Source organism: Schistocerca serialis, chromosome 6, assembly GCF_023864345.2.
Source record: "Schistocerca serialis cubense isolate TAMUIC-IGC-003099 chromosome 6, iqSchSeri2.2, whole genome shotgun sequence".
NCBI lineage: Eukaryota > Metazoa > Arthropoda > Insecta > Orthoptera > Acrididae > Schistocerca > Schistocerca serialis.
This window is the reverse complement of record NC_064643.1, coordinates 262058697-262081952: the sequence shown is the minus strand read 5'-3', so window position 1 is coordinate 262081952 and position 23256 is coordinate 262058697. Positions and strand designations below refer to the sequence as shown.

At 41.0% G+C, this 23256-nt stretch overlaps 1 protein-coding gene across 2 annotated transcripts in view; it reads left to right on the top strand.

Annotated features, from left to right (window-relative positions):
- The window catches only part of LOC126483775 (uncharacterized), a 150822-nt gene that overhangs the window by 76451 nt on the left and 51115 nt on the right, over window positions 1-23256 (top strand). For both annotated transcript variants that reach the window (XM_050106931.1, XM_050106930.1), the window contains exon 6: window positions 10249-10429. In XM_050106931.1, coding sequence (XP_049962888.1) covers window positions 10249-10429 — 181 coding nt within the window. The remainder of the gene's footprint in view (window positions 1-10248; window positions 10430-23256) is intronic.

The window sequence follows — 23256 nt, the reverse complement described above, 5'->3', positions numbered from 1 at the left end:
AATGGGAAGAACGACCCCTAGGGCTGTCAGCCGGTCTAGCTCTTTCTTTACCTGAGGGCGAAGAGCCAAGGGGATCTGCCTCGCGCGTAGAAAACGCGGGCGAGCCGATGCCTTCAATGTTAAGTGAGCTTCAAAATCTGAAACACGCCCCAGGCCCTCCTCAAAAATATCTGGAAAGTCGGAGATCAAAGATTCCAATGATTGATAGGGAACGTCTTTGGAGACCAACTGTATGGTGTCAGTGATAGAAAAACCGAAAGCTTGAAAGGCATCCAGGCCAAAAAGGTTAGCTGAGCTCACATCACTGACAACAATAAAAGTAATAGGCCGAGTGACTGATTTGTAAGTCACGTCGGTAGTGAATTGACCCAGTAGGGGAATGAACTGTTTACCATAACCGCGTAGACGCCGGTAAACTGGCGCCAACGGGGGCGATCCAAGGTCGGAATAAGTTTGTGCGTTCAACAACGAAACTGCCGCGCCCGTATCGACTTGCAGTTGTAACCGGCGCGACCGAACCGACACCTCGATAAAGAGTATCCCGATGCGTCAGGAGCCTGGCCCGATGAAACTTCCTGAATGTCAATGTCCATGTCCTCTGTACCTGCTTCCTTCGATTCTTTTGAGGCTGAGCAGCAAACTTTAGCAATGTAACCTTTTCTATTACATTTGCGACAAACGGCCCAACGCTGGGGGCACTCTGATCGATCATGATGTATATAGCACGACGCACAGGACGGCAACAGGGGCCGGCGACCGGAATTCTGTTTATGCGCCGTGCGGGAGCGGCCGTAACGGCCGGATTTTACAGCTCGCACGTCGTCCACCCTGACACAGTGGACGCGGCCGCGCCGCCCTGAACCGCCGCGAAGTCGCACCACGCTTCCAGCTGTTGACCTGCTGCGTGAGAGACTTTATACGATTGAGCAATGGACAGGACTTCCTCGAGGGAAGGATTTTCTAACTGCAGGGCCCGTTGCCAGACCTCCCTATCAGGGGCCGAACGAACAATGACGTCGCGTACCATAACGTGGGCGTACGACTCTCGCGACTGCTCTGTGACAAAATGACACTTGCGACTAAGACCGTGCAGGGTAGCGGCCCACGCCCGGTAAGATTGATGGGGCTGTTTCTTGCATTGATAGAACTCGACCCTAGCCGCCACAACATGCGTGCGGCGGCAATAATATGAAGACAGCAAGAAACACAGTGCGTCAAAAGACAAGGACGAGGGTTCCTGCAACGGCGCTAGCTGCCGCAAAACTTGATACAGCGAGGGAGATATCCAAGACAAGAAGAGAGCACGACATACCTCCGCATCGGCAACATGAAACGCCTGGAAATGCTGCCGAAGGCGATGTTCATATGCATCCCAATCCTCCGCCGTCTCGTCATACAGGGGAAAGAGAGGGAACGGCGCCGGAGCAGACGGCGTGGAGAGCAATGCCGGAAGCACTTGTTTCATGGTGGCCATGAGCTCCGTCTGCTGCGCAACCAAAACTCGCACCAAATGCTCCATGCCGTGGAGAAGCTGCAAAACCGGAACAACGACGCAACACGCGAAAGAACGACCCTACTCATCGCCAATTGTGTAGTAACACTGTTCATGTTTACGTCGCACTTCACTTAGCGTAGACCGGGACTGTGTCCTAGGCATGCCTGATGTTAACTGACTGGGCACGGCCCGTGCTGCCGGAGTTGTTGTTGTTGTTGTTGTTGTTGTTGTTGTTTGTTTGTTTGTTTGTTTGTTTGTTGTTGTTGTTGTCATGCCGGCAGAGGTCGTGTCCGAATTCTCGCATGCCCTCTGGTGGACGGGACTCTACTTGCGGCAACTACTGTCCGTGACGCGCCGTGCCTATGTGCGCCTCCCGCGATTTTTCTGGTGGCTACTACACCATGCACTTAACTGTGAATTATGGAGTGGTCATGTAGATGTAGGTGTAGCAGGGGAAGTCAAACATGTGTCAAACAGGTTGGTTATCTAACATGAAATCTAGCCTTAATGAATTAAACAGAAGAACACAAGTTATGAGAGAGACAATATTAAAACTTACTAAAATACCAGTCATTCAGATACAAACTGTCTAATTGATGTGTGAAATGTGCCAAATTCCTAACATGACATATTCAACAGAATAGCTAAGTGTTTAGCTATACATTACATTGGAGGACCTGTGTTATTGAGAATAGGCCGTAGATGAATCCCTTCCTTCTTTGTAAGACTGTGTAATGTAGGGGTGACAGCACTGTCAGAGTGAAGTCATTTGAAGGTATCTTGCATCAAGAAAATTTACTCACAAACCTTTTTGTTGGGTCAGTACTAAATCTGCTATAAACAGGATCAGATAGTAAAAGTAAAATCAAATAGTAAAAGTAAAAGGTAGTTTAAAAACATCCTGTTTGACAGAATATATAAACTCATCATCAGAACCATGGAGACCAGAGTATAAAGCATAAACATCACGCAGACTTGTAACAGCCGAGCAACAATGGGTCAGCGTTTGTGATACTTACTCATCAATTGTTGATTAATATTTCACCGTCGCTAATATTTGGCATTGGTCACCTTTGTTTGTGTGGTGACACTACTTGTTTATGGTCTCCTTTTAGTCTACTGGTTAGTGTGCCCTTGCCGACCAAAGGTTTAAAATGCCATGTTCAGGATTCTTTCATTTCATTTATGCCGTGAGAATGATGGGCTGTTCACTTGCCAAAAATAGATGCAGTTGTTGCCTGGCCACATTTCCACAAGTTATTTGAATATTCTATACTGTAAGAAGCACAACTCACATACAATAATTTTTTTGTCAAAAGGAGAATTCACTGGAGAAAACTCTAAAATTATACGAGTCAAAATGCCTGGCCAATACTTACCTTGAGATGATACAGCCAGTTCCCACATTTAAAAGCAGAAAAAAACTATTCTTAGCCTTCTTCTCCTTTCTTTCTCACATCAGGTAGGCTTCTGTCAGCCTGGGGTTTGACTGCCTATCCCTCATTTCCAGCCTTCTAAAACCTATATATCTTTCATCCTTGAAGAAGTAACTCACAGTTCTTGAAAGCAAGGAATAGTTTTCTCTACCTTTAATCTGCCCATTGCCAGTACTCTAATTTCACTTCCTGAAAAGTTATTTTTGTACTGTTGTATAAACTTGTGTGTAAACAATTAGATTGTGACCATATTTAAATACAAATCCCATTAGGGCAGTCTCATCTCAAATCGTACAGAACATGTCAATTCATGATCTCTGAAAAAAATACACATTTTACCTCTACATCATGTGTGTTAGGAAATAAAATATTTTAATTTCATCTTCATTTTTATAACTGGAACAATGCATATTTTGAAAATAACTATTTATTACTGAGAATTTAAAAAAAACACATTTTTATGAATTTTTATGAATTATTTACTCAAAAATCCCCTCACAAAATTTATGAAAATGGACAATATATTGTTTGATCAATTTATTAGTAGTTACTGCAATCAAATTGTGCAATATTTTTCTGTGTAAAGTATGAGAAATTGTCCAACATTCTGCATATTTTGCATCATTGAATTTCTAGTGTAAAATGTGCATGTTGGCAACTCTGTTTCCTGTTGACAACTCTGTTTCCAGCTCTCTTCTGTTTTTGAGAAACAAGTGAGAACTTGCACATGAATCATCCTACATAGAGTTTTGTGTTTGATCTCAACTTTTTGTTAGATACAATGTTTGTGAGGAAATACAGACTATGGAAACAACACGAGATGGCGAGGTTTAAGAAATGTGAAGTCAGGAGGTTAGACATTGGGTACAGGGGGGAGGGGGTAGTGGAAAAGGATAGAGGTAAAAAGACTGTGGGTGAATTGGTCGAATAGAGGGATGTCTAGTCTGAAATTGGAACAGGAAAGGGGCTAGGTGGGTAAGGACAATGACTAATTAAGACTGAGGCCAGTAGGGTTATGGGAATGTAGGATATATTGCAGGGAGAGTTCCCACCTGTGCAGTTGAGAAAAGCTGGTGTTCATGTGAAGGATCCAGGTGGCATAGGTTGTGAAGCAGTTATTGGAATGATGAATGCCATGTTGGGTAGCGTGCTCAACAACTGAGTGGTCAGCTGTTTCTTGACCACAGTTTGTCAGTGGCCATTCATGTAGACAGACAGCTTGTTGGTTGATACCACAAAGAATGCAGCAGAGTGGTTGCAGCTTAGCTTGTAGATCACATGACTGGTTTCACAGGTAGTCCTAACTTTGGTTGGTTAGGTGATGCTTGTGACTGGACTGGAGTAGGTGGTGATGAGAGAATGTATGGGACAGGTCCTGCATCTAGGACTATTACAGGGATAGGAGTCATGAGGCAAGGAATGGGAGCAGGGGCTGTGTAGGCATGGACAAGGATATTATGTGGGTTCAGTGGGCAGCAGAATACCACTTGGGAGGGATGGGACTATGAGAGGTAGTCGAAACACTGACACAGAACATGATTCAGTTGCTCCAGTCAGTGCTACTGAATCACAAGGGGAATGCTCCTCTGTGGCCAGATGGTGGGACTTTGGGAGGTGGTGGGTGACTGGAGACATAAGGCACAGGACATCTGTTTTTGTACAGGGGTAATTACCGTCTGTGAAGGCCTCAGTGAGACCCTTGGTATATTTCAAGAGGGACTCCTCATCACTACAGATGCAATGGCCATCGGTGGCTAAGCTGTATGCAAGGGATTTCTTTGTATGCAGTAGGTGGCAGCTGTTGAAATCCAGGTATTACTGTATGTTGGTTGGTTTGGTATGGATGGTGGTACTGATGTAACCATCTTTGAGGTGGAGGTCACTATCGAGGAAAGTGCCTTGTTGAGCTGAGAAGGATCAGATGAATCAAATGGGGGAGAAGGTGTTGTGGTTATGGAGGAGTGTGGACAGCGTTTCCTCACCATGATCCAGATCATGAAGATATCATCAATGAATTTGAATCAGGTGAGGAATTTGGAATTCTGGGTATTTGGAAGGATTCCTGTACATAACCCATGAATAGGTTGGCACAGGTTGGTGCCATGCTGGTGTCCATAGCCGTAACTCGGATTGGTTTGTAGGTGATGCCTTCAAAGGAGAAGTAATTTTCAGCGAGGATATAGTTGGTCATGGTGACCAAGAAGGAGGTTGTGGGTTTGGAGGTCATTGAGCATTTGGAAAGGTAGTGTTCAATAGCAGTAAAGCCATGGGAATTAGGACTGTCTGTGTAAGGAAAGGGAGGTAGCATCAATAGTGGTGGCAGGGCACCATATGGTAAAGGAAAAGAAACTGTGGAAAGTTGGTGGAGGAAATGATTAGTATCTTTTATACAGGAGATAAGGTTGTGGGTAATAGGCTGAAGGTGTTGGTGTACGAGAGCAGAGTGTCTTTCAGTGGGGGAACAGTAACCAGCCACAATGAGGTGTCCCAGGTGGGTGGATTCATGGACTTCAGGAAGCATGTGAAGGGTAGGAGTGTGGGAAATGGTAGGGGTGAGGAAAGAGATGGACTCTGGGGAGAGGTTCTGGGATGGGCCTAATGGTCTAAAGATTCATATGGCTATAGTTGGCACCAACTTACGCCAACATATTCATGGGCTATCTAGAGGAATCCTTCCAAACACCCAGAATCCCAAATTCAGATTCATTGATGACATCTTTGTGATCTGGATTGACGGTAAGGACACCCTATCAACATTCCTCCAGAATCTCAGCACCTTTTCCCCAATATGCTTCACTGGTCCTCCTCAACCCAACAAGCCAACTTCTTCAGTGTTGACCTCCAGCTTACAGATGGCTACATCAGTACCTACCAACCACCAGTAATACCTCCACTTTGACAGCTGCCACCCATTCAATACCAAGAAGTCCGTTCCATACAGTGTCGCATCTGTCACCGTCGCATCTGTAGTGACAAGCAGTCCCTCTTGAAAAATACCAAGGGTCTCACTGAACCCTTCACATACTGTAATTACCCTCATAACCTTGTACAAAAACAGATCTCCTGTGGCTTATGTCTCCAGTCACCCACAACTTCCCAAAGACCCACTGTCTGGCCACAGAGGAGCATTCCCCTCATGACTCAGTAGCTCCCAGGGCTGGAGCAAGTGAATCACACTCTCCATCATGCCCTGAAATGAGGAATGTCCTACCTACTAACCTATCAACCCCTCCACGTTGGTACTCCGCCACCCACCAAATCAACACAATTTCTTCATCCATCCCTACACAACCCTGCTCCCAACCCCTTTTCTCATGACTCATATACCTGTAATAGACCTTGATGGATGACCTGTCCCTTACATCCTCCCACCACCACCTACTTCAGTCCAGTCACAAGCGTAACCTATCCAATCAAAGGAAGGCTACCTGTGAAACCAACCATGTAATCTACAAGCTACTAAGCTGCAACCGCTCTGCTGCATTCTTTGTGGTGGCAACCAACAGGCTGTCTGTCCTTATGAATGGCCACTGACAAACTGCGGCCAGGCAACAGCTGACCAACCAGTTGCTGAGCATGCTGCCCAACAACGCATTATTCATTTCAATGAGTGCTTCACAGCCTGTGCCATCTTGATCCTTTCCACTAACACTGGATTTTCTCAATTGCACAGGTGGGAACTCTCCCTGCAGTATATCCTACATTCCCATACCCTTAATGGACTCAACCTTCGTTAGTTTTTGTCCTTACCCACCTAGCCCTTTCCTGTTCCCATTTCAGACTAGACAGCCCTCTATTAAATCAACACACCCATAATCTTTCTTCTTCTCTCCTTTTCTGCTGGCCCCTCCCCCCCTCTGCCCTAACTTAACCTCTATTACATCAACACACACACGGTCTTTCTTCTTCTCTCCTTTTCTGCTGCCCCCCCCCCTCCCCCCTGTCCTGACCTAACCTCCCAACTGCACCCAGCTGCCCTATGCTTTCCCCAACTTATCCCTGTATGCTCCCACAGCAATACTTCGTCTCTCATCTCTACCCTGCCATCCCTCTCTATCCTTGCTCCAGCTTCCCCTCCCTCCCTCCCTCTCTCCCTCTCTCCCTCTCTCTCTCTCTCTCTCTCTCTCTCTCTCTCTCTCTCTCTCTCTCTCTCTCTCTCTCTCTCTCTCTGCGCTAACTAGCTGACAGTCTTTTCGTAATGCCTATCTGTGACTCAGCATCTACACTACATGGTTAGTAGCAACCTTCCTTTTCATAATATTGTTATTATTTTTTATATGTAACTTTTTACAAAATATTTGAACAAAATGAACGGTTGTTTCCCCACTCACTTAAATAATTTTGAGTGAGATATGCTAGTTTTGCATTACATTTACTCGAGTTCAGCACTCAATTTAAATTTTTAAGTGTCTAGAATTTTTTTATCTTGAGAGTAGCTAGCTCTAAAATAAAAATTTTGCACTGTAAAATATTGCCTGCCCTGATTGTACATTCCATAAGTACAATGAACAACTAACATACATGCAATTTTTAGAATATTCAGAGTGGGTATTTTAGAGAGAAGAATTTATAAAGATTCAAAAAATTTCAGATTCTCTTGTCTTTATGTTGAAATATTTTCATAGTTTAAGAATTTCAGGCAGTAATGTCATAGCTGATAGTTAGCAGTCTTTCCACTTTATCATTTCTCAAGGCAATTAACATCTTGTGTCTGTTAGTATTTTCAAAACATAATTTTGAAGTTTGCTACAAGTTACAAATTTTCATAGTTTATTTTTCCAAATTAAAACTGAAAAAAGCTCAGAAGTATGTATGTGTTAATCATGTCTAATAGTATTGTGAACAAGATTTGTATTAAAAATAATTTCAGATATCTATCACTTGTAGTTTTTATTTGCAATTTTTTTTTCTTTTTTCTTTTGTTACGACATTTTCACAGATACTCTCATTTAAAGAGGTTTATAATGTTTAACCAAATCATCAGAAAATCAAAATATTTTAGTTTTTGACAGGTGTCTTGTTGAATTTCAACCTTTATTTCTTTCAGAAAACTTTGAAATAGTGATGTGACACATTCAGTCTTGACCTGTATGATTTGAAATGAAATCACCCATTAAACAGTATGTAAAAACTTGTTCTGTATCATTATAGTGACCAAGGCTTTAGCCAGGATTTTGTCATCAAAAGGGGGGGGGGGGGGTCCGATATGTTAAAGAGGACCTAAAAAAGCTCATGTTTTTCGTTTATTATGAAACATTTATATAAATACCCAAAAGCACAATTAAATATTTCTATATTTGGCAATATGATAAATTCACTCTCCTGCCAAATGAATTGTAATACAATGTATTGGCCCTTTGCTAACAAAACACAGATCTGTCTTCTAATTTAAGGTTCACTCCTGCAGAGCAAAAGAATCTTAATGTTGGGTTGAATAACTTAAAAAGTTAAATGGACTCAAATCTATTTTGACAATAGCTATTTTCTCCTACTAGAATATTGTAGTTAGATCTGAAACAAAACTTATCTGAAGCCAGGTTCAAAGCATCCCAAGTTCCTAAATTCAGTTTCAGAATTTTTTTAAAATCTTTAATTTACAGAATGAAATTTTCACTCTGCAGCAGAATGTGTGCTGATATGAAGCTTCCTGGCAGATTATAACTGTGTGCCAGACCGAGACTAGAACTCGGGATCTTTGCCATTTGGTCTGGCGCACAGTTTTAATCTTCTAGGAAGTTTCATAACTTTAATGTACTCAAAATGCTTCAATTTCCTGAAGTGATGAAGAACTTTCTCAAAATTACTATTTCAACAGTCAGCTTGAAACTATAGCAGCCAGATTTATTTGTAAAACAAAACGGAACACAAAAATACAATGAGCTACAATTTTGTGATCTTAACACTGATTCACACATTGATTTCAACTAGACTTTTAGCATACGTGACCTCATAAATGAGTTTGTATTTATCCATAATAATATGATTATAAAGTCTTTGATGCTAATAAGCTCTACTGTGATGTACAACATACTTTGTTGTTAATATGATGTTTATTTACAAATACATTAGAGTTGTGATGGTTGGACTTAGTGTTCTAAGGACATTACGAATAAGATATTTCGCAGTAGAATATCATTCTTCTATTAAAACTTGAAGACATGGCATATCGCCATTCCAGAAGTGAACCATCTTTATGCACAGGCACATAGTACAAAAAGACAATCAATAGCTGCCTCCCAATGTAAATATTGCAGAAATATGCATATTGTTGAAGTGTTACATAAACCACCATTAAAATTAAATACTGTCTGCCAGAGAAATAAGTTAGTATTCTCCAAATCGAGATAAGTATTGTTACAAAAATAATGAAAAAACTATTTTTTGCATCATTTTTCCTACAACTTGTAAACATTACAGTCTGAAGGTAATGACAGAACATCTGAAAAAATAAAAACTACAAAACAAAAGAATGTGAGTAAAAACAATTAATTTGAATAAATCGATTAAAGCAATATTTAATCCATAGTTCAGTCACACAAATCATTACGTGAATTTTTTGTGTATGAACTATTTTTAGTGATAGCAACAGCCAAGTTATAAACTGAGTTAACCATTTGACTAAAAATATTTTAATGTAGTACAACAAAATGAAAGTGTTGTTTCCTTACACTATCCATGTTATATAAAGTCAGAATCTTGATTGAAGGTTAGATAGGTCTGTCAAATAAAAAAAAATTGTTTTACATTAATGATATACTTCTTAGACAATTAATTATTTAAAAATATGTTCAATGTAATTGAAATTTATTACAAATTTTCTTAAGTTACATTAAATTTGTTTATGTGCTCTTAGAAGTACCACAGAACTGGACTTGACAACTATAGTAAAAATCTTTGTTTCCTTTCTCTTGCCATGACATTTAAGACATCACAAGCTGTAAAAGTAAGAGACTGCCGTATTGAAATTAAGACTACTCAGCTCAGGTAAGGCCTTCAATGTACAGTACTTCGTCTTGGCTAAAACATGGATGTGTAGCAGCTGATAATGCTGTCGATATAGCAGTAGTTTGAATCTATCTATGGCCTTGTTGCCTGTTGGTAGTATGTATCTCTTTTTGCCATATTATTGAAAATCAAAATATCTTTCAGTTTCACTATATGGCAGCTAGGTCACACATAACTTCATTTATGTGGCAGAGGGGGTTGGGACCCACTCATAGGCTATGTCCTTGCAGTAACCAGTTGAAAACACAATTAAATTAACTAAACTAAACTCCATTAGATTTATTTTTACCCAATGTTCTCTCTTCCCACCAGGACTGCACCTGGGCATTTGAAAGTGCAAGCAAACTGAAGCGCCATCAGTATAAGCATACTAATGAAAGGAAATACCACTGTATGATGGATGGATGTGGCAAGTCTTTCTTACGATCAGAACATTTAAAGGAACACACACTAACACACATGCCAGAAAGAACTTTCAAATGCCCTGTTGAAAGTAAGTATTTTACAAAGACAAATAAGTGTTATTAGAAGAGACATCACACGGACATAGCTTTAAAAAAACTACTCACGGTATTTATAGTGGCAGAGAAGTAGCAAATTACTTGTCACCAAATGAGAGATAACTAGTGTAGAGCTGACATATATTTCTAAAATACAGTACTTTCACCCTTTCAGAATTTTTTAAAATTCCTCCATAGCATAGAGGTACCTAGCAAAAATAGAAAGAGTGCTGCAGATGTTTTCAAAATGATGAGGCATTCCAAACTCTGAATTTAGGAGACAAGCAGCAAAATACTTAAAAGTAAAAGTGTACAAATACTCGTGCTGTACAGTACTGTAGTAAGCTGTACTAGTCAGTAAAACATGAAAACAGTTGCCAAAGTTTACTTGAGGACACTGTCCCCCAGTGAGCTTCCAGTCTTGTCCAAAGACTTTACCTGCTGAAATACTCTTCTGTTAAATTGTTTTGACTTTGTTAATAATATTTGGTTTTGAAAATTATATGTTAATATAAATTTTTTCACACACATACACAATATGAACCAAAATAGGGTACATAATTGTGTTATGAACAATTTTATCCACCATCGAAGTGTGAATCTCGGAACTATACTGTGACAAACTTAAGTAGCTCCACATGTGCCAGTCCTTCCTTTCTCAGCTTCTATCCTAATTTGAATTCAAGTTTTGCTGAAAGCTGGGCTACAAAAAAGAAATATAGTCCCACCAAAAAGCTGCATTGTGACTTAATGTATTCACTGACTAGATTTGACAGCATTTTCATCCTTTGGACAAGCCCACTAACTCAGCTACTTGATCAAAAAAGTGTACCAAAATCATGCATTTGACAATATTTAAAGGCACATAGAAATTAGATAGTAGAATTTACAGTCAGTCATATTAGGTGGCTAGGACAAGCTGCTGTTGTCAAATGCCCTGAAGCATTAAGCATTGAAGAAGTGTTTATAAATGTTCCTACATACATAAACAATGCAGCTTAATAATGTAGCATATGAAAGACATCTTTATATTAGTACATGAAATGTATAAATAATACCATGTGCCCCACATGTTCTTTTGTAATTTACATAGACCACTGATAACATGAAGTTTATGAAATCCACAATAAGAAAGTTCTTCATTAAAAGATGAAGATAGATTTTTATAAACACACATACAACTGCCATATGGTGCAAAGTGAATGTTGTTCAACCTGCCAACATGGCAGAGGCCAAAGAACATGGTAAAAACCATCGGTGGATGTGTAAATGATTAAGCCTTCCAATTCCCTGAAAACAGTAAAATTGCCACCATAGTGTGTTAGCGTTGATTATCTTTAGTGTTGTTACCAGGCCTGGTAGGGTATATAAGGAGCATGAATAGTATCAAATGTTGAGTGATCACTTTGAAGGACGTAGTGATGCTGCTACGTATGCGTTTGAAGTGGCATTATCAGCATCTGACAATTTGAAAGGGGCCTATCCATTTGGCTGGATGGTCAAATTGTGCAGTATTCAGATCTGTGGCACGCTTATGTGACACTGGACTGACAATGGACTGCATGGGAAGGGCAAGCGTACTCATGGTCAAGCTTCCATTTAAGACTGACCACTACAAGGCAGGCTCACCATATTGTGCATCAAGCACACCGTAACCCTTTCAGTCTGCACCTTCCATCTGAGAATGTAAAAGACTGCAACATTCAGCATCATCCCACACCATTGCTCACTGGCTAGCACCAGCTAGACTAGGGAATTATCATCCTACATGTAGGCTGCTGTTAATACCGCAACACAAACTGCTGTGTTTGGAGTGGTGCCAAGACTGGGAAACACGGACTGCTGATGACTGGCATTGTGTGTTCAGCTGTGAATTGTGGTTATGCACTACCATGGATGACCATTGTGGGTGAGTATGGCTGTAACCTGAGGAGATATACTATTATTCCAATGTTTTTCTGGCGTCATGGTGTGGGAAGCCAATGAGTATGACTTCAGATCACGGCTGGTAGGGATTGAGGGAACTGTAATCGCACAACAATATGTCACAGCTATCCTGCGTCCTCATGAGTTACCTATCATGTCATGTATTTTTCAACAGGACAGTGCTCATCCACACACATAGCTTGTGTGTGTATGAACATGTGGCGTTGAAGTACTCCCAAGAGTAGCAAGAACCTCACATCTCTCCTTGATAGAACATGTGGGATCAGCTTGGATGTCAGCTCCATTTCACATTCAGTATATCAAGGACCAGTTACAACATAAATGGGAAAACTTGCCTCGGGATAGGATACAAGGACCTTATGACAACCTTCCCAACCAGTCAGTGCACGCATCCATGCCAGAGAGAGGGGGGAGGGGGGGGGGGGGGTTGCAAAATCATATCATACTGACAAGTGGGCTTATAATGCCAGTTCTTTTGTAAATTTAACTGAATTTTGTGATAACTGAAATAAATTACGTACCCTCTCAACCTACCCAAAAAATTTAGTTTCGTTTCCTCCTCCACTTCTGTATTGTATGCCTCACTGTCTTTGTCATTCACAGAGGAGGGAGGGGGGAGCAGTGACAGTGCTTCTTTTTTTTTTTTTTTTTTTTTTTTTTTTTTTTTTTTTTTTTTTTTTTTTTTTTTTTTTTTGTGTGTGTGTGTGTGTGTGTGTGTGTGTGTGTGTGTGTGTGTGTGTGTGTGTGTGTGATTTCCGAAAAGTTGTATATATATCGTTTCTATTATCACTGAACAAAATGTCAAAAGGTAAAAGGGAATATTTGCTGAATAAATTACCCTGAGTAGTAATATTTCTACACTGTCACTTGACATTGGTCATATACAGCAAAAGATTTAAATGTAATCTAAGGACAAATGAAGATATAATCCAATGCTGCATTTGTATATATACTCTCAGTACATAATGAGGCACATGTTGAGGAACAAAATAGGAGGAGGAGGAGGAGGAGGAGTGAGAACGGGAGTTTGATGTGGGGTCAAGAAGGAATGGCAATGAGTGTTGAATGGGGGCACGAGACTTGTTGCAACAAGTAATTGGAGGACATGTGGAAGAAGGAATGAAGATTTAGGAGAAAGAGAGGATGTAAAAACACAATACAAAGACATCTACCCAGTTGTTAAATATATTGTCCTCTACACTTGTGACCAAGAAAAACAGATATCAGTTGTATCATCAGTGAATCTTTTCTTGGGTCTTTATCCCACAATGGTGCAGGGTCAGCATGGTTAATTTAAGGGGTGGCTAGATGCCCTTCCTGTTGCCACTCTGTTACCACCCAGACAGAATGTGTGTACCCCAACTGTCTGCATGTCGTGTTATTCATGTGAAAGTGAGTGAAGGTTTTCTAAATGTTTGCCAATATTGTAACTGAGGCAGTACTTTGGTACCACCCCAGTATTCACCTAGTTGGATGTGGAAACTGCCTAAAAAACACATTCAGGCTGGCCAGCGTGTCGACTCTCACCATTAATCCACTGGACAGATTCAATCTGGGGCCGGCACACTACCCTATCTCGGAAGCAGTGTTGTAACATGCATGGCCATCCGGATCAGTGTGTAGCATTAGTGACTTAATAAACTATGTTTACATAAATATTTTAAGAGTGAAGGCACAGTATATTGTTATAGAAACATAGTAAACTATTCTCAAAAAAGGAGAATTTCTCATGAAAAATATCAGAAATGGAAGCTAGACTGCATGTTAATGATGATATACTTAACTGGGTATGTGTCATCCAATAGTATAATTTTGTTAATAATATCCATATTGTTTTTTGTAAGGATGGGAAGTGCACTCAGAGATAATTGTTGTTTTAGCACAAGTTTACCATACATATAATCCACCTCCGGTAGCTGAGTGATCAGCGCGACAGACTGTCAATCCTAAGGGCCCGAGTTCGATTCCTGGCTGGGTTGGAGATTTTCTCTGCTCAGGGACTGGGTGTTGTATTGTCCTAATCATCATCATTTCATCCTCATCGATGCGCAAGTCACCGAAGTGGCGTCAAATCAAAAGATTTGCACCCGGCAAACGGTCTACCCCACGGGAGGTCCTCGGCACATGACATTATATTATTACCATACATATATATTTCCAGTACTATATATATCTAAGAAGAATGTTTGCAGAATTATTCTTTCTGTTTCAGTGCAGCTCTTGATCATACATGTAGATAATATATCGTATACTACTGGTTACTCATGTAATTCAGTTTTTCCTCCTCCTCGTCCCCTCTTCTCAATCCTTATTGTATTAGTTTCTGTTAGTTAAGTGATCCATTCATAGACTCATTTTATTACAGTAACATTAATTTCACCTACTCCTCCTCCTCAGCTCAGCAGGCCACTTTCCTTGATGTCAGTGTCTCCTCAAGGTTTGAATGTAACAATATTACAAAAGAGGATAGTTGCTACTCACCATATAGCAGAGATGCTGAGTCATAGGCACAACAAAAAGACTGTCGGAAAGTGAGCTTTCAGCCAACAAGAACATGACCTTCGACACGTGCGCGCGCGCGCGCGCGCGCGCGCGCGCCCACACACACACACACACACACACACACACACACACACACACACACAAATGCAGCTCACATACACATGACAACTGTCTCTGGCAGCTGAAGCCAGTCTTTTTGTTGTTCCTGTCTACTACTCAGCATCTCCGCTATACGGTGATACACTATTGTCATTTTCATAATACTGCTACATTCCATCCTGGATTTTCCATTGTTTGATTTCCTCTCAAGGTTGGGTACATCGGTACCTTCATACCCACCAAACCTACCACCCACTGTTAATACCTTGACTTCAACAGCTGGCATCCATTCCACACCCAGACATCCCTTCATTATAGCATAGTGATCTGTGGTCATCACATTGATAACAGCGAGCAGAGCAGACCCATCTCCAAATATACCAAGGGTCACATTGAATCTATCACAGACCAAAGTTATCCTTCTTACAGGATTTATTTGCCCTGGGACAACTGGGAGGTATGAGGAAAATGTGGAAATTTTTTCATCTGGAAAAAAACAGGAATTTTTTTAGAACACCTTGAATTTTTCATTGTTTTAGTTTTCAGTTAAATTTTTGCAATTTGGCTGGTAAGAGCTGATACTCTAACAAAGAATATTACTTAGCCCGCTACTGCAGAAAAAAAAGATAACAAGAGAATAACACCAAAATAAAACTTTACTTGCAAAGAAAATGTGCCTTTTACAACAGCAAAACATAGCACACACAAGCGTCTACTGACAGCGTTAGGATGAAGATTATGCAATACAACAAACTGCTTTCGATGACATTACAACTGTCTACATTTCTAAGAGGTCAAAGGGAAATATTGTGAACGGTGGTTTGAGAAGTGTTACTTTCAAAGTAAATTTCCGTTTATGCAAAATGAACTATGTTAAATGTGAGAATGTGCGATAAATTTCTTAAATCACATAGCATTTGACTCTCATTCAAAATTAACACTTTTAGGACCACCCACTTAGAGTCCAGAAGAACAATCATACATGCCATTATTTAAAATTTTACTTTTATATTTGTGTTTGATACATGTTAAATGGTAACACAAACTAAAATAGACCAATATTATACATGAAAGCTTAGCTTTTCTTGTAGCTACACTGTACGTATATCAATTTAAACCATTAACTTTTCCTGTTCATGTGTTTGCACTACTTGACCCAAGTTACTGTTAGCTGACTATATCATATGTTCTGTGTTATGAATATCTTGTGCTCCGAGTATCTACTGTCTTTGGCTGGTGAGACCACATAAGATGAGGTATGACTGGCTGACAAAAGCACATCGCAATTTCAATGTGAGTAATTTGGAAGCTACCATGCTGTATATGATGGAATTTGTATTTATACTTTCATAAAATATGCAGTGTACATGTTACATTGCATGAAAGACTGTTCGAAAAACACCTTTTTTTTTTGGCCGAGTTTTGTTTCCTGAAGTGATAGGAAGTTCTATGCTATTGTGTAAAACCTTCAAAATTCAAGGAACTGATAAGTTTTACAGGTCCAAGGAAATTTCTAATTTATTTTGACTATTACTAGTTAGTATCTTTTGTTATAGGGTGAAATTAGTAATTAAATTCTATTGTTGACATGTAAACAAATATAAATTCTGTACTAATTATAAACATTTGGAGAAACAACTAATAGTTATCTTAAAGGATGTATTTGGCTCTATTAGAAAACATGTTAGCAAAGCCAGCCCTTAATTAATTCCAAAGTAATTAACAGTTTTGTCTAAAGTATTGTTTGCCTACTTATATTTGTTAATTTCATGATTTAAACAAATAATACGGCTTAACCCTCGTAGTAGAAGAAACTGTTAAAAAGATGCAATTTTTTGATGTATTCAGTGAATTTAATGAGTTAAGTTTTAACTGTAATTTCTGTAAATTTAACTTCGAAAAATGTTTAGTTTCAGCACCTATTTTGTGATGGTACATAAGGGCCCAATTTTTGGTCACGAGTTTGACAAGAAACCTGTGCTGGTTAGAACAACAACAATGCTTCAAATTAACTGTGGAATAACACCAATAGGCCGCCGTGTGTTAAAACACTGACAGTGTCTGCTCCATACATACCTTTTTATTCTTCAAGAATTGTGAACTTTGTGGTTAGGCTTTTTCTGCTCATAGATGTCCAACAGTAAACTATTGTAGCAGTGTGTGAATGTTCGCCTGCAAACTATTAATGAGGCTTATGGAAAGTTTAAACAATAGTGCACTGGCCATACACATATAACTGTGTATTAGTGGGGTGTTGTGAAAAAGTGAAATTAAAGTACTGTGAAACGCAACTGTGCATCTGTCGGCTACATTATTTGCTGAAGTCAGTGTCCAAATTACAAACCCCATTTTTCAGCCAGGGTAGCAACGCAGTACATCGACACCAAGGACAACAAACAAAGAGATAAATAAAACACATGGAATCGCTACGCACCAACTGTTAACTATCCAGAATTTCTTAACCTTGAACCTTACCACCCCATAATTTCCCACATCCCTCAACATGTAAACTAATTTTACATCTGCAGAAAGAACTGCAGTCCACCGTCCATAAACTTATTCTGACCTTATAATCTTACCTCTGGACAAAGGCGGGCCGGCCGAAGTGGCCGCGCGGTTAAAGGCGCTGCAGTCTGGAACCGCAAGACCGCTACGGTCGCAGGTTCGAATCCTGCCTCGGGCATGGATGTTTGTGATGTCCTTAGGTTAGTTAGGTTTAACTAGTTCTAAGTTCTACGGGACTAATGACCTCAGCAGTTGAGTCCCATAGTGCTCAGAGCCATTTCAACCATTTTTTTGACAAAGGCTCCACCACAGTTTTGAACTGCAAGGGCACCACACAATGCCCTCTTCATCATTATTGATGCCACCTCCCTGTACACTTAACATTCCTAATGCCCATGGCCTTACTGCTATTTCCCAACACCCGAAGGATTCCAAACCAACAACGTCCTTCCTAGTCGCCATGACCAAGTATATCCTCACCCACAATTACTTCTCATTTGAAGGCATTATCTACAAACAAATTAGTGGTATGGCCATGGGCACCCATATGGCACCATCATATGCCAACCCATTCATGGGCCATCTAGAGGAATCCTTTCTAAAAATCCAGAATCCTAAACCACTCACCTGGTTCAGATTCATTGGTGACATCTTTGCTATCTGGAACGAAGGTGAGGATATCCTATCCACATTCCTCCAGACCCTCAACTTCTCTCTCATTTTCTCCACCTGGTCCTACTCACCCCAACAAGCCACCTTCCTAGGTGTTAACCTCCACTTCAAAGATGGCTACATCAGTACCTCTGTCATATCAAACCTACTAACTGCGAGCAATACCTCTACTTCGACAGCTGCCATCCGTTGCATACCAAGAAGTCCCTTCTGTACAGCCTAGCCAACCGTAATCGTCATATCTACAGTGACGAGCAGTCCCTCTCGAAATATACCAAGGGTCTCACTGAAGCCTTCACTGACTGTAATTATCATCCCAACCTTGTACAGAAACAAATCTCCCATGCCTTATCTTTCTAGTCTCCCACCACCTTCCAAAGTACCACCGTCTGGCAACAGATGAGCATTACCCTCATAACTCGGTACCACCCAGGACTGGAGCAACTGAATTACATTCTCAGCCAGGGTGTCGATTACCTCTTGTAGTTCCCTGAAATGAGAAATGTCCTGCCCACTATTCTTACCACTCCTCCCACAGTGGTAATCCGCCATCCACTGAACCCACACAATATACTTGTCCATCCTTACACAACCCCTGCTCCCAATCCTTTGCCTAATTGCTCATACCTCTATAATAGACCAAGATGCAAGACCTGCCCCATACATCCTCCCACCACCAGCTACTCCATTCCAGTTACTAACATCACCTATCCCATCAAAGGCAGGACTGCCTGTGAAACAAGTCATGTCATCTACAAGCTAAGCTGCATCCACTGTGCTGCGTTCTAAGTAGACTTGGCAACCAACAAGCTGTCTATTCGCTTGCATGGCCACCGACAAACTGTGGCCAAGAAACAAGTGGACCACCCTGTTGCTGAACACCCTGCCAAACATGATATCCTTCATTTCAATGACTGCTTCACAACCTATGCTATATAGATCCTTCCTACCAACACCAGCTTTTCTGATTTGCGCAGGTGGGAACTTTCACTGCAATACATCCTACTCTTCCCGTCTTCTCTGTTCCCATTCTAGCAATACACATCCATCATCCACCATCACACTCAGTCTTTTTATTTCTCTCCTTTTCCACTACTTCCACCCCTCCCCCCCCTCCCTGCAGCACTTCACTGTCTGCCATCCCCACCATACTATCCCTCATCCTCCCTGCCCCAGCCTCCTCCTTACCCCAAACCAGTCGCCATTCCCATCATGCAGTGTTGCTGCTGCTTGCGGTGTGGTTTCAGTTGCCTGAGACTGCACAGGTGTGTGTGTGTGTGTGTGTGTGTGTGTGTGTGTGTGTGTGTGTGTGTGTGTGTATCCATTGTTGACGAGGGCCTTAACGGTCAAAAACTTTAATTGTGAGAATCTTTTTGTTGTGCCTGTCTGTGACTAGAGATAGGATGTTCTTATTCATTAGTATGTTCTGCAGAAATGATTAACTTTTGAACCATTTCTGTTTGTGTGTTCAGGACCAATATCGATGTTGTGGCGCAACACCATGTACCGGTAATATGTGCCTGCGACTCTCTTTGTCGCCATAAACTTAAGGTAACAGATCAGTGTGACTTGAACAGACGTGCAGAATGCCTCACATAGATATACGACAACCATACCATCAGATCAGTTAGTTTTAAAGAGGGCACATTATTGGCTTGAGAGAGTGTAATGCTTCTGTCCAGGAAATTGCTGATTGTGTGGGACAAATTGTTTCACTTGTGTGGGACAAATTGTTTTGACAGGTCAATGAGTGTGTGCAGAATGGTTCGTGGATGGCCATAGAACATGAGAAAATGGGTCAGGTTACACCACCCCACCTATCTGAATGACATTGTAGGACAGATCTGCATCATCCTCAGCTCTGGTGCAACAGTGGAACACATCCTATACTATCAGGCGTGACAGTCCATTGCCTTTTATTGAGGCATGGGTTACGTGCGCGTGATCCTCTTCTCTGCCTACCTCTTCAATGGTGTATCGAATGACTTCTCTACAGACAGGAATGGCATCAGATAGTGTGTTTGGACATATCAAGGTACTGTTTGTTTGAAAATGATGGCCGACTGCATTCGCACAAGACATACATACCAACTCACGGAGTACGGGCAGGCACAATTTCTCTAATAGTGGTAATAGTGGTTCGTTATCATGAACAACAAGATCCTCAATACAGTTTGTTAATTAAAGTTCCTGAAGTATTTTAACAGATCAAAGAACAGCTCTCAGAATCAATTTACAACACATAAAACTCAAAATCCCTTTTTAAGCAGAGGAAAAAAATACAAATTGCGTAATGCAAGGTTAAATAAAGATTCTAATGCAACATGGCAATACCAAAATTTTCGTAGATATGGCCTGTGACCTCTAAAGGCAATAAAAAATTGATCAAAAAATTTTTAATTCAAACAACTTAAATGAAATAAAATCTGATTACTATCAATGTACTCTCAAACTCTGTAGCCTCTACGGTGTGCACCGTATCACAAAATACACTACTGGCCATTAAAATTGCTACACCAAGAAGAAATGCAGATGATAAAGGGGTATTCATTGGACAAATATATTATACTAGAACTGACATGTGATTACATTTTCACGCAATTTGAGTGCACAGATCCTGAGAAATCAGTACCCAGAACAACCACCTCTGGCCGTAATAACAGCCTTGATACGCCTAGGCATTGAGTCAAACAGAGCTTGGATGGCGTGTACAGGTACAGCTGCCCATGCAGCTTCAACACGATACCACAGTTCATCAAGATTAGTGACTGGCATATTGTGACAAGTCAGTTGCTTGGCCACCATTGACCAGACTTTTTCAATTGGTGAGAGATCTGGAGAATGTGCTGGCCAGGGCAGCAGTCGAATATTTTCTGTATCCAGAAAGGCCCATATAGGACCTGCAACATGCGGTCGTGCATTGTCCTGCTGAAATGTAGGGTTTCACAGGGATCGAATGAAGGGTAGAGCCATAGGTTGTAACACATCTGAAATGTAACGTCCACTGCTCAAAGTGCCGTCAATGCGAACGAGATGTGACCAAGATGTGTAACCAATGGCACCCCATACCATCATGCCTGGTGATACGCCAGTAAGGCGATGACGAATACACGCTTCCAATGTGTGTTCACCACGATGTCGCCAAACACGGATGCGACCATCAAGACGCTGTAAACCGAACGTAGATTCATCCGAAAAAATGATGTTTTGCCATTCATGCACCCAGGTTCGTGGTTGAGTACACCATCACAGGCGCTCCTGTCTGTGATGCGGCATCAAGGGTAACCACAGCCATGGTCTCAGAGCTGATAGTCCATGCTGCTGCAAACATCGTCAAATTGTTCATGCAGATGGTTGTTGTCTTGCAGACGTCCCCATCTGTTGACTCAGGGATCGAGACGTGGCTACACGATCCATTACAGCCATGCGGATAAGAAGCCTTTCATCTCGACTACTAGTGATACGAGGCCATTGGGATCCAGCACGGCATTCTGTATTACCCTCCTGCCCCCACCGATTCCATATTCTGCTAACAGCCATTGGATCTCTCGACCAACGCGAGCAGCATTGTTGCGATACAATAAACCGCAATCACGATAGGCTACAATCCGACCTTTATCAAAGTCGGAAACAAGATGGTACGCATTTCTCCTTACTCGAGGCATCACAACAATGTTTCACCAGGTAACACCGGTCAACTGCTGTTTGTGTATGAGAAATTGGTTGGAAGCTTTCCTCATGTCAGCACGTTGTAGGTGTTGCCACCGGCGCCAACCTTGTGTGAATGCTCTTAAAAGCTAATTAATTGCATATCACAGCATCTTCTTCTTGTCGGTTTAATTTCGCATCTGAAGCATGTCATCTTCGTGGTGTAGCAATTTTAGTGGCCAGTAGTATATTTTCCTTCCTTTTAAACACTTTACATCATAAACATCCTTACATGTGATGCATACCACTGCCAACTAATTATGACAAATAATTAAGCACAAATGTTATAATTAACCAGGTATGTAAAACTGTTCCTTTCAAAATCAGAAAACACAAATCAACTCTTAAGTTCAGTGGTTACATCCGTTAAAAAAATATACAATACATATCTTTTCATTTCATCGTGGTCATGCACTGTTGTGCGCTGTGCTGTCCTTTAGAATCACATGCGGCACGGGAAAGATTTTCCATGATGGATAAAATGTAAACAGGGCGCAACCAAATTGCACAACTTGCATACTAAGATTATATGTTGACGCGGATGCAGCTCGCAAATCTTAAAACGGGCGAGGGAGTAGATGCGGTACTACTGAACATTCCGACTATACCGCATCACACCAAACAGCAGTACGGTGGGGTAGACAAGGGACAAATGAACAACTGTTGCAAAGCAACCGCAGAAAAGTCAGTAAGAAAATATTTAGGGCTTTAAACTCTAGGGAGGGCCACACCAAACCACAGAATGATGTCCCAAGCTAAGTTATGAAAATACTACCAGCGATTTCACCATGACAAGTAGAACCATAAAATACCACAAGAAGTGAACTGTAATTAACATGATTCACAAGCATCTGACTGAAAAGCTCCACAGTCAACCTTTCCCTTACTACAAACAGGTAACATTAACTCCAAGGTTCACTTGTGGACACTATGAGAGTGTCAAATTACTTGTTATAACTGTAGATAACAGTTGAACACACTGGAGCTGACTTAGGGTTCTTAATAAGACAAGCAATGATTCGGTGCCTCACTTGGATCCACCTTCAATCCACAACAGTCATTTACTTTAAAGCAGCTAAATAGATGACAATGCTCATATCAATGCTCTCCTCCCAAGCAGTGCTCTACCTGGAGACTGTAGTACCAAAGTAAAGCTTACACTATTCGCAAGTCTGGTATACGCATCACCAACGTGCACCTTTTTAGAATTCTTGTGTTCACCTCATGCATCAAACTTGCCGTAATTCTTCGTCGGAATCCAAGGACAGAACCAAGAAGTCACTTCTCAGCTCTTAAATGACCATACAATGATCGTCCTTGGGACAATACTGGCCCTACACACTAGGATCTTCGAGCACACGCTGTTCCATCCCAACCAACTGCTTCT